Raw genomic sequence first — 13,128 nt, forward strand, 5'->3', positions numbered from 1 at the left:
AAATATCTGGCAGTGTTGGCTATAGCTTAGTCACCCGTATTACGAACCAGTCATACCCAATGACTGGTGTAGCAGCATCATAGTCAACTGCTACAAAGGTAAAGGTGACGCTTTAGATACAAATAATTACAGAGGCATCAAGCTGTTAGATCAGGTTATGAAAGTTACAGAGAGGGTCATAGCCCAACTAATTAGGGAGCGAATCAATTTAGATGAGATGCAGTTTGGGTTCGTGCCAGGTAAAAGCACTACTGATGCCTTATTTCTAGTGAGACAGTTGCAGGAGAAATACCTAGCTAAGGATAAACCTCTGTACCTGGCTTTCATTGACATGGAGAAAGCCTTTGACAGGGTCCCCCGATCCCTTATCTGGTGGTCAATGAGGAAACTTGGGATAGAAGAATGGTTAGTGAGAGCTGTGCGAGCCATGTACAGAGATGCTGCCAGTAAGGTGAGGGTTGGCAACGAGTACAGCAATGAATTCCAGGTAGAGGTAGGGGTCCACCAAGGTTCCGTCCTCAGCCCCCTCTTATTTATCATAGTCCTCCAGGCAATCACAGAGGAGTTCAAGACAGGTTGCCCTTGGGAGCTCCTCTATGCTGATGACCTTGCCCTAATTGCGGAGTCACTATCAGAACTAGAGGAGAAGTTTCAGGTGTGGAAGCAAGGTCTAGAATTGAAGGGCCTTAGAGTCAACCTAGCTAAAACCAAAATCCTAATAAGTAGGAAGGTAGATAAAACACAAACCCCTTCAGGTAGATGGCCCTGCTCAGTATGTAGAAAAGGAGTAGGTAGTAACTCTATAAGATGTACCCGGTGCAAGCTATGGACACATAAGAGGTGCAGCAACATCAAAGGCAGGTTAACTAGCAAGTTAGTTTTTGTTTGTGGCAGATGTTCAGGTGCAATAAAGACTGCAAACAAACAGGAAACAACTTCTATCTCATTCCAGGGTGAAAAACTAGAGGTAGTCGATAGCTTCCACTATCTGGGCGACCAAGTTAGTAGTGGGGGTGGGTGCGCTGAAAGTGTAGCTGCTAGAATAAGAATAGCCTGGGCAAAGTTTAGAGAGCTCTTACCCCTGCTGGCGACAAAGGGACTCTTACTCAGAGTAAAAGGCAGACTGTATGACGCATGCGTACGAACAGCCATGCTACATGGCAGTGAAACATGGGCTGTAACTGCTGAGGACATACGTAAGCTCGCAAGGAATGAAGCCAGTATGCTCCGTTGGATGTGTAATGTCAATGTGAATACCCGTCAGAGTGTAAGTATCTTGAGAGAAAAGCTGAACATTAGAAGCATCAGTTGTGGTGTGCAAGAGAGACGATTGCGCTGGTATGGACATGTGGTGAGAATGGATGAGGATAGCTGCGTGAAAAAGTGCCACACCCTAACAGTTGAGGGAACCCGTGGAAGAGGTAGGCCCAGGAAGACCTGGGCTGAGGTGGTGAGGCAAGACCTACGTACATTGGGCCTCACCGAGGCGATGACTACTGACCGAGACCTTTGGAAATGTGCTGTGCGTGAGAAGACCCGGCAAGCCAAGTAAAATCGTTGCCAGTGCCCCTGGACTGGCTCTTGTGTGGGTGGCACATGAAATGCACCATTTTGAGCGTGGCCGTTGCCAGTACCGCCTGACTGGCTCCCGTAGGATTTTCGAGCGAGATCGTTGCCAGTGCCCCTGGACTGGCTTGTGCAGGTGGCACATAAAAGACACCATTTCGAGCGTGGCCGTTTTCGTGCGGGTGACACGTAAAAGCACCCACTACACTCTCTGAGTGGTTGGCGTTAGGAAGGGCATCCAGCTGTAGAAACTCTGCCAAATTAGACTGGAGCCTGGTGTTGCCATCCGGTTTCACCAGTCCTCAGTCAAATTGTCCAACCCATGCTAGCATGGAAAGCGGACGTTAAACGATGATGATGATATATATATATATATATATATATATATATATATACATATATATATATATATATATATATATATATATACAACGAGCTTCTTTCAGTTTCTGTCTACCAAATCCAGTCACAAGGCTTTGGTCGGCCCGAGTGTATAGTAGAAGACACTTGCCCAAGGTGCCACGCAGTGGGACTGAACCCGGAACCATGTGGCTGGTAAGGAATCTACTTACCACACAGCCACTCCTACTACTTCATCTTTCTCTCATCACACTTGACTTGTTTCCCTTTCACTCTCATTCTGGTGTTTTATGTTCAAGAGTATGACATTGAACTGCAAACAGTAATGGAGGACTGGTTTGGGAATTCCAGTGATTCTGAGGATTGCTGAACCACTTCTTAGCCACTATTGTTCCCAAGTCTACTCTGTAGACCTTGGAGTAGTAGCACCTGTTAGGGTCCCAGCTGTGTGTTAAATTGCATTTAACCATCTGAGCCAGGTAATGTTGAAAACAAGCAGATGAACAGACGGTAAACTGTCAATGGCCAGGACCAACCAGTTCAATCAGCAAACTACTGATATCCTTTATAGTTGTGGCATGCATAAATGAAATACTTCAGCTAGTAAAAGACCAAAATCATTTGTTGGTCTCACAGATCATTTGATCAGGTGATAATTATATTCACCAGTTACAGAGAAGATTAATATACATATTCACATGATATATTATCATATCATGTGTATTTGTGTGTGTGTGTACTATTTTCATGAATGTTTTTGAGGTTTGAAACAAAAACCCCAGCATCAGTAACCCTGATCATAATTGTATTTCTGCTACAAATTTTTTTATTCCTCATTCAAATCTGCATTTTTCTAATTGTTTGGTAATTTATTTTGAAAGTCTTTATCTGTCTTTTCTTCCACAGATGACATATACATATTGGAATGATGATGATGATGATGGACTATATTCTAATTTGCTGACTTAAGTTATCTAGTACTATGGCTGAATGTCCAGATAAAAAGCAAAATGAAAGCTTAAAGGCAGAGGAGAAAGAACATGGCATGAAAATTCTACAGGGTCTTAATAAATTGAAACATGACAAAATTTTGTGTGATGTGACTCTTATTGCTGAAGGTAAGATTTTAGGTGTTATAGAAATTCTATTTGAGACATTATGTGGATAATCAACTAAGCCAGAAATTGTATTTACTGTTTACTGTAGATGATACAGAGAGCCATATTTGGGGCCCATCACCCATCTCACTGTTAACCATTTAACATTTAAACTCGACATATCTGGCCTAAATGTTCTACCTATTTTATGTTCAAACTGATCGGATCTGGCCTCTTACACCTACCCTACATTATCATTCTAAAATTAAACAATCAGACCGTTGAAATCTCGGAGCTATAAGCTATGAGACAATGCATAGTTAATTCAAAATAATGGAAATGTATTAGCATTTCATTTGACAGAGTAATCTGAGTGCTAAAGTGTTAACACAATGACAGTTTTCTAAGAAATTTTGTGCTATTCTGTTGTAGAAAATTGATTAATAATTTGTTGAAAGTCGTTTTGCAACCATAGTTATATTTTCTTTTTCAAACTGGATACTGCATGGGCACTCTGCTCAAGCAAGACATGCCTTTTCCACTGGAAATCATGTAGAGATCAATAGATATCTATCACGGATCACACCAACTGTCAACTCTGAATAGCTTATCTGGGTTTCACAAATGATATAGTTTCTAAGCTATGGATTATTTAACTGAACCAATTCTTTTAGAACCACAGCCAAATACCCATCAGATGGTCATTTCTGGTTTCTGTAGCATTCAGTGGATAAGACACTGGTCTATCATAGATACCTTTCCCTACTAAAAGAATTGAACCAAGTACAAGGCGGCAAGCTTGCAAAATCATTAGCCCGCCGGGCAAAATGCTTAGCGGTATTTTGTCTGCAGCTACGTTCTGAGTTCAAATTCCGCCGAGGTTGACTTTACCTTTCATCCTTTCGGGGTCGATAAATTAAGTACCAGTTATGCACTGGGGTTGATGTAATCGACTTAATCCCTTTGTCTGTCCTTGTTTGTCCCCTCTATGTTTAGCCCCTTGTGGGCAATAAAGAAATAAGAATTGAACCAGGTAATGCTAACCAACAAAATACTTTTCAGTTCTGGAGTGCTACTCTCTACACCTATAAATTATTTCACCTGTGATACCCACTTAATGACAGAGTAAATTTGACCATTGAGAAAAAGTATTCTGTTTATAAGATAAGACTTGCTAGTGATATAATAAGTAATATGTTATTGACTCAGTCATCCAGGTCTTCAATTACACTGATTTGTAATAAACTAGGAATAAAAAGACTGCAGCCTCAACAGATTAAAATATTTAAAGCATTTCATTCTATGAAAGTTTTATGAATATTAAATGATCAAGTTTTCTTTTAAGAGAATAAACATCATTATCATCACTTTCATCATCATCATTATTAACATTAGAGTAAAGGCAATGAGCTGGCAGAATTGTTAGCACATTGGAACAAATGCTTAACAGCCTTTCTTCTGATTCATTACATTCTGAGTTCAAATTCTACCAAAGTCAACTTTGCCTTTCATTCTTTTGGGATCAGTAAAATAATTACCAATTGGGTTGATGTAATCAACTAACTTGTTCCCTTAAAATTGCTGGCCTTGTGTCAAAATTTGAAACCACTATTAATATTGGAAAGGAGCCAGGGGATGTGGTGATTTGCTGTACTTGGTAAGATATGTCAAGCTAAGTAAAATCGCTGCCTTCCACACATACAGGCTTGTCCATTCAGGTGCTGGTGCCACTTAAAAAGCATCTGCACCGGTGCTGCAATAATGCACCCATGCTGGTACTGCATAAACACACCCATGCCAGTGGCACTTAAAAAGTACCCTGCACACTCTATAAAGTGGTTAGTATTAGGAAGGACACCCAGCCATAGAAACCATGCTACAACAGACATTTGGGGTCCGGACAGTTCCCTGCTAGCCAGTTCCGTGTCAAACTGTCCAACCCATGCCAGCATGGAAAGCAGACGTTAAACGATGATGGTGATTAGTATAACAATTAATGAATTAAATGTGTTTTACTATTTAACCACACCTAGTTATTATTCAGTGTCTTGCTGAGAACCGGTTTTGTCATTCATTCTTCTGAGGCCAAAATAATAATAATCACCACTTGTGAACTGTTGGTTATTATACTGACTACCCACCCACCCCTTACGCTATCTTATATTTCTGGCCTTGTGCCTCCTTTCTAAGAAATTACTTGTTTTGTATTTTGTAAAACTAAGAAAATCATTGAAATGAAGCAACATTCTTCAGGAAAGTGGGTTATACATCATTAGATGTACACCTGACTTTCCTATATTAAATTAGAAGTGAACGGAACGCAGAACTCCAAACTGATCAACAACAACAATATTTATTTATGGTGGAAAATATACAGCTTCCAATTGTCCGGTTTCTGAGTAGCCTGAATGTAGATGTACTATCCCTAGAGATGAATCGTTGGAGAGACAACTTGCTTCTTCCACACTCAATGAGAGCTTGTTTTAGACCGTCTTGCTTGTTCGCTGTCTGGCGTGATAAGAGACAGAATAGAAGCGGGAACGCTTGGATGTTGAAATCCACGCATGCGTGGTTAAGCAATGGCGACTATACCTTTTTGGCGCCAATATGACGTCACTACAATTCTTTAACATTTCAGTATTTTACTTGGGTGTTTGGTAAGGAGTTTGCTTCCCAACTACATGGTTCTGGGTTCAGTTCCACTACATAGCACTTTGGGCAAGTGTCTTTTACTATAGCCCCAGGCCAATCAAAGCCTTGTGAGTGGATTTGGTAGACAGAAACTGAAAGAAGCCTGTTGTATATGTAGATATGTAGATGTGTGTGTGTGTGTGTCCCACCACTGCTTGATAACCAATGCTGGTTTGTTTATATCCCTGTAACTTAGTGGTTCAGCAAAAGAAACTGACAGAATAAATAAGTCTTTAAAAAAGTAAGTACTGGATTGATTCTGTTGACTGAAAGCCTTCAAGGTGGTGCCCCAGCATGGCCACAGTATAATGGCTGAAACAAGCAAGAGATGAAAGATAATTAAATTGTTCATTATTTACATTATTTACAATTGACGGATATTTGTCCTCATCTTGTTTGTTGTTAACACAGCGTTTCAGATGATATACCCTCCAGCCTTCATCAGGTGTCTTGGGGAAATTTCAAACCTGGGTTCTCATTCCTAAGGTATTTTTCAATGTTGTTATTATTATTCAGGTCACTGCCTGGAATCAAACAACCACTACTCCATGTGCCCGTGGGCATATGGTGTAGTGGTTAAGAGCGTGGGCTACTAACCCCAAGATTCCAAGTTTGATTCCAGGCAGTGACTTGAATAATAATAATAATAATAATAATAATAATAATAACAACATTGAAAAAATACCTTAGGAATGAGAACCCAGGTTTGAAATTTCCCCAAGACACCTGATGAAGGCTGGAGGGTATATCAGCCAAAACCTTGTGTTAACAATAAACAAAATGAGGACAAATATCCGTCAAATGTTAATAATGTCGTCATCGTCGTCGTCGTTTAACGTCCGCTTTCCATGCTAGCATGGGTTGGACAATTTGACTGAGGACTGGTGAAACCGGATGGCAACACCAGGCTCCAATCTGATTTGGCAGAGTTTCTACAGCTGGATGCCCTTCCTAACGCCAACCACTCAGAGAGTGTAGTGGGTGCTTTTACGTGTCACCCGCACGAAGGCCAGTCAGGCGATACTGCTCATCTCTTAAATATAGAACTGAATTAAATTGTTTGAGAAATAAAATGTTATTTTGATACTGATTCATTATTATAACCATTATTTCAACAATAATTTATTATTTGCCTAAAAACCTGTTTATTTATTGTTTCAGGTCATAAATTCCATGTTCATAGAGTTATTCTTGTTTCCTGCTCGGACTACTTCCGTTCTATGTTTACCGGTGGGATGAGGGAGAGTCATCAAAAAGAAATAGAACTGAAAGGTGTCACCAGCAAAGGACTGGATAAAGTTCTGGAGATAATTTATACATCTACTACATGTCTTGAAGGAGATGACATTTTTGATGTCATTGCTGCAGCAACACATCTCCAAGTAACTCCTGTAATAGAATTTTGTGAAAGAAATTTCCTCAGTGGCATGACAACAACAAATTTTTATGATTTTATCAACACAGCCAAACTTTACAGCATGAATAATGCATTGAAGCAAATTGATGTTTTTATAGCAAAGAATTTGATGCAGATTGCCCGTGAAGGTACCTTGCATCTATTGACTTATGAACAGATGCTCAACTGCTTGAATAGTGAGAATTTAAGTCTTCGAGAAATTGATATCTTTACAATAACATGGGATTGGCTTCGTCAAGACAGTGCTCATGAGAGTCATGCTGTCAGTTTAATGAAACTGATAAGATTTCCACTTATTAGTCCTTCTGATTTAGTTCAACATGTTCAAAGTGTTGATATGATGATGTCTATTCCAGAATTGCGACAGATGGTTTTACAAGCTCTCAACTACCATGTTGTTCCTCATTCACAGCCTTTGATTGCTTCCCTTAATGTTCAACTCCGTTCATTTGTCGAGCGGTTAGTAAGTGTTGGTGGTAGAGAAATCCATCCCAACCCATGTGTCCATGATGAAATATATATATTTGACTCAAAAATTACTGCAAACAGTTTATTAAATCGCCAAGAAATTGCTTCTCTCCCGAGTGCTTTGAGTCACATGCAAGTTGTCGTATTTAATAACTTTTTGTATGTGCTTGGTGGATGTACAACCCAATGTGCTCATGGAGAGTCTGCTGTGAATTTAGTATTACGATATGATCCAAAATTCGACAACTGGTATCAAATTTGTCCTATGTTGAATAAAAGGGCATATTTTTTTTCTGGTGCACTACATAATAAGATATATGCAGTTGGAGGAAAGTACAAAGATGGCAGTCTTGCTAGTGCAGAGTGTTATGATCCTTCTGACAATACATGGGATTTGATAGCTCCAATGCCCATGTCCTACCACGCCCACGCAGGAGCTGTATTTGGTAATTATATTTATGTTTCAGGTGGTTACAGTGGAAATCATTTCACTCCTGATATGCAAAGGTATGACCCTTTGACAAATCAGTGGGAAGATATGGCAACAATGTTAACTCCACGTGGATGGCATGTGATGTGTGTGGCACAAGATAAACTGTTTGTTTTTGGAGGTTGCAACCTAAATGCAAATCAACAAGCTCAGCCTGTGATGCAATCTGAATGCTATGATCCTGCTGTTGATCAGTGGACTATTATCGCTCCATTATCCATTTCACATAAAGAAGCATCTTGTGTCGTTTATAACGATCAAATTTATGTTCTAGGAGGGTATAACGTTCAAACAAAGACTGGACAAAAATTAGTTTCTAGGTTTGATGTTTATACCGGCATTTGGGAAACAGTTGGTGCTTTACCACGCAGTCTAACAGGTGTTGGCTACTGTACCTTGAAATTACCATCTTACAACATAGATGACATATGAGAGTCAAAAAATTCTTCCTTCAAGTTGTTGGAAATTTTTACTTTTAGATCGTTACACTCTCATACTGCTGTACTACATTTCTTTGGTGATACCTCTGGATATATTTATTTTATGTCTATCCATTTCTGTTCAATAATATTGGATATTTATAGCAGTAACTTGGTATAATATAATTAATAATAGACTTACATTAGTGAAATATATTTATAAGAGAAGTTCTTAAAGCAGATATAAAATAATCATGAAATTGAAATGGGTTAGTGAAGTAATTTATAAGCACCATCTGTTAAAATAGGTTTGGATGTCTCTTATTATATTGGCAGCTACAGATAACATTTGAATTTTGGGTGGAAATGAAAGAAAAAAATTAATTTTTTGGTTGCATTTTGAGTCCAAACTAATTCTTCTATGAAGAAATTTTTCAAAAATTAATTCAGTATTCAAGAAATACAAATTCATTTCCTTATTATCTAATGGCTTTCGATATCAAATGACATGTGCTTTTTATTTTAGTTCCAAGACCGTCCGTAGTAAAGTAGTAATAATATCTAAGCTTCCATTTTTTGGGTTCAGTGTAAAGCCTACAAGTTATACTACTAAGTACATTATCCAGTATTAACAGAAAAGCATGGCGACTTCCATAGCAGAATAGGTAGACATTTTGAAAAAAGCTCTTAATCATCTTTCTTTAATGTTGGTATTCAATTAATGAGCAATATCACTTTTTTATACAAAGAATTATTTAAAAAAAAAATACAACAGAGATGCTGTGTGTATTGTTGTTGTTGTTAAAGTAGCAGACTCCTACCCTGAAGGTTGTGAGCACACTCTTGCTCCTAACATTGCTGGGCAGCATTGAGCAAGGAACTTCATTTACTTTAGATGTAGTGTAAAGCAAACACCTGTGAATTGATACTGTGGAAACTTATAATGCATCAGAATTATAAGTCAGTGACTTGAAAAGCAGCAGTTAACTGTTAATAATTTATATTCCATTACAAACTTTTTGTTCCAGTTTGAAACTTAATTCATTAAAATATTTCCTGTGCATTTTCATTAAAATGGAATTATTCTAAAACTTTACATAATCAAAAACAAAAATTTAATTTAAGATGCCATTGACATGATTACAGATTTTTTAAAGAGCATGGCAGAGGAATGTAATTGTTATAATCATAATGATTTACATGATAATCACCATTTGTGCTTATTGCTCTATATCTGTAGATGTTAGTGGTGTTCTGTTCAAGTTGAACATTACATAAAATGTCTTTCAGAATTTGTGTATCTCTCCAAACTGTTTTAATTTTATTAATGATCTTCTTTCTCTTTGAATCCTGTTATTCATTTGATAATCATTAATCATACAATCTTCAATTTATTTAGTTTGTTTTGGAATCTTTTATTTATGCCCTCCATAAGTGAAAATCTTTCTGACTTGCAGTAGTAAATACAAAAACAAGCAAACAAAAAAAAAATTAATACACTTTAGTGAGAGAAAGAGAGAGTGAGAATGAACTCTATTTATATTATCAATTTGAAGACTCTTCATATTGAATGCATTTCTATAAGTAATTCAGTAACCTATCTTGAAAAACCATAAATAAATTAAAACCATATCTTCTACATGTTGAAAACTACCTCAAGCAAATGTGGCTTGCTGTTCACAATAATAATCTAGCTGAATAGTTTCTAACTCTAAACAAACCACAAACTTCTCCAAGAATGAAAACATGTCCCCTTTCCATTCATAATTATTCTCATTAGTATTCTAAAAAAAAAAATAGTCATTTATTTTATTAGCAAAATTTTCTTCTAATCTCTCAATTTTTTATAGCTCTCTTATTACTCCTTCCATGTAATAATTTCAGTAACTGTCTCTGCTTTCTTCTAAACATCTTTTAAATCATTGTAATCTTTTAAATCATTGTATTACACCCATCAATTCATCTGCAACACTCACATTGAGTCTCTTAAGATTTTTTTTCTTGATTTTTGCACAGCACTTAACCCACAGAATTTATCTTCTGTAACAGTCACTTGAGGATATCTACAGGTTTTTGGCATTCCAGTTATATACAAAAATAATCATTATCAACTTTTATAATTTTTTTTGGTAAACCCTGTACCCAGTGACATTTAAGTTATGTAAAAGAAAAAAAAACACAAAAGAAAATGAAGAAAGAAATGAAAGCCAATTGAGTTCTAGAAACCTTACTGGAAGGCTAAGAATAAAAACACAGAAAAATATAGAAATTGTTGTTTATTACAATAGTTACACAATTTAACTTATGGCAGCTAAAGTGTATTAGCTTTATATTGCTATTGATTGAGGGTTGTTAAGAATTACTAACTCCTGTGTGTTATGAAATGTATTATTTCAAATATATAGGTTATATAAATTATGAATTTGTTAATTGCAATATTTTATTTGTTTTGCTTATTTTTATTTATTTTGTGTAGGTTATTTATCTATTGTTATGTTATTTTCTTTAATTACATATAATTATATAACGTTAAAATTATTAACTTTCTTTGAAGCAACACTGTTTAATACTGTGTTTAAGGTATTTAAGTACCAAATTTATCTTTTAAACATGAATTTGCATCACATTCTTCTAATGTAAATTCGATGTAGCAGATGTGCAAGTACATTAAACACCAGGAATGTACAAAAACTAGAATCCCTCAAAGCTCAGGTGGGGGGTTCCTTAGAAGTAGTTGACAGTTTCCATTACTTAGGTGACTGAGTTAGTAGTGGGGGATGTTGTTCCAAAAGCATAGAATAAGAATAGGTTGAACTTCAGAGAGCTACTACTTCTGTTAGTAATGAAGGGCCTCTCCCGCAGAGTGAAAGGCAGATTGTATGATGCCTGGGTGCAAACAGCTATGGTACATGGCAGTGAGACATGGGATGTGACTACTGAGGATATGTGAAGGACTGACAGAAACTAAGCCAGTATGCTCTGCTAGATGGGTAATGTCAGTGTGTGTATACGACAGAGTGCAAGTGATTTGAGAGAAAAACTGGGTATATGAGGCATCAGATGTCATGTGCAAGAGAGAAGACTGCACTGGTATGGTCATGTAACGTGTATGAATGAACGCAGTTGCATGAAGAAGTGCCAGACTCTAATTATAGAAGAAATATGCAGAAGGAGTAGACCCAGGAAGACATGGGATGAGGTGGCAAGAAAGAGTCTTCAGATGTTGGGCCTCACAGACAGAATAACAAGGGACTGAGACTTCTGACGGTTTGTTGTGATTCAGAAGACACGTCAAGCTAAGTAAAGTTGTAGTTGTCCTTACATACAGACATGACCCCTATATCTTCAGCTGAACGATTCTAATCTTGTGGGTGCCAGTAGAAATAGAAATAATTACGAATCTCACCCTTTTCTTTCTGTCAACAATAAATATATATACAATAAATATATATAGTAATAATATTAGGGAATAAAAAATTATTCCAACCTTACAGGTAAAATTCAGTGTAATATTAAACCAAATTTCGTAATATATAATATATGTATATAACTAATTTAGAGACGAACCACCACTCTACAACTTGGTCAACGAAGAACCCATCCAAAACCATGCTGAGAGACATACCATATAAATACTAATCTAAGATTTTAATTTAAAATTTTAATAATATATAATATATCATACAAAGAAACATTCATCATAAAAATATTAATCTAAAAATCAAGTAACGTATAAATTGGACAGTAAAAATTAAGACAATAATATAATGTATAAAAGTATAAAGTATAAAAGTCAGTACTTGTACATAAACTATGCGTGTTTCATGGCTGAATTAGGACTATATAAAATCATAAGAAAATTCTATCCAAATTCATTAGAACGGGAAAATGAGTTTACTCCCAAAATCAGTCACTCTTCAGGTTAAATTCCTAAAAGAAAATACCTAAAAGCATTATAAGGAATAAGAATAAACATAAGAAATAAAATAAATAATATATAAAAAGAGACCAAACCTGTAAGGTAATCCCTAAGTTAACGGCATTGATATTATTATTAAATGTTACAAGCTAAAAATATTGAAATAGAGCATTATAGTGAACAAGGTTAAATCATTATGGAAGAAGTAAATAAATGTAAAAAAAACATGTTAGTGTATAAAGTTAATAAAAAACGTTTGTCAATATTGTTTAGAATAAATTTAAAAAACATGACTTATCTGCCAGCGAGTTACTGTAGATTAAACCCAAATAAGTGTATTTTAGCATTTATACTGAAAAGTCACGTGATGAATATGTTTAAGATCTGTTTAATAATGTTAATTTTTACCTGTATCCCATAGGGAATTATTAGCCATATTTTATTTTTATTATTATTACTATGAGGTTTCTTGTTGATATTACTACCTATCTCGGGCTTCAGATGATTCTTAATGTTGTGTTTATTATAATAGGTGTATGCATCTTTTAAATTATAATTATATTTAGAATTGTCGAAAAATTTAATATTATTATTATATCCTGCCTTATGAAGCACTTCATTATAATATGGTGCATGTTTATTGAATATCTCATAGTTGGGAGAAAGTACTGAAATTCTTTTCCCTATATTATTTACAAACG

General features: G+C 36.2%; 1 protein-coding gene across 6 annotated transcripts in view; it reads left to right on the top strand.

The window, feature by feature from the left end:
• LOC106870458 (kelch-like protein 9) overlaps positions 1 to 10,944 on the top strand; it is a 68,853-nt gene extending 57,909 nt beyond the window's left edge. For 5 of the 6 annotated variants that reach the window (XM_014916560.3, XM_089365439.1, XM_052973767.2 and 2 more), the window contains 2 exons: positions 2,833 to 3,044; positions 6,876 to 10,944. In XM_014916560.3, coding sequence (XP_014772046.1) covers positions 2,909 to 3,044; positions 6,876 to 8,521 — 1,782 coding nt within the window. In that variant the 5' untranslated portion in view covers positions 2,833 to 2,908 and the 3' untranslated portion in view covers positions 8,522 to 10,944. Of the gene's footprint in view, positions 1 to 151; positions 1,268 to 2,832; positions 3,045 to 6,875 lie in introns of those variants that run through there. The other variant, XM_089365440.1, reaches the window with a different exon arrangement.
• Positions 10,945 to 13,128: the final 2,184 nt, after the last annotated feature.

Source organism: Octopus bimaculoides, chromosome Z (assembly GCF_046866305.1).
Source record: "Octopus bimaculoides isolate indiv1 chromosome Z, ASM4686630v1, whole genome shotgun sequence".
In the NCBI taxonomy this organism is placed as follows: domain Eukaryota; kingdom Metazoa; phylum Mollusca; class Cephalopoda; order Octopoda; family Octopodidae; genus Octopus; species Octopus bimaculoides.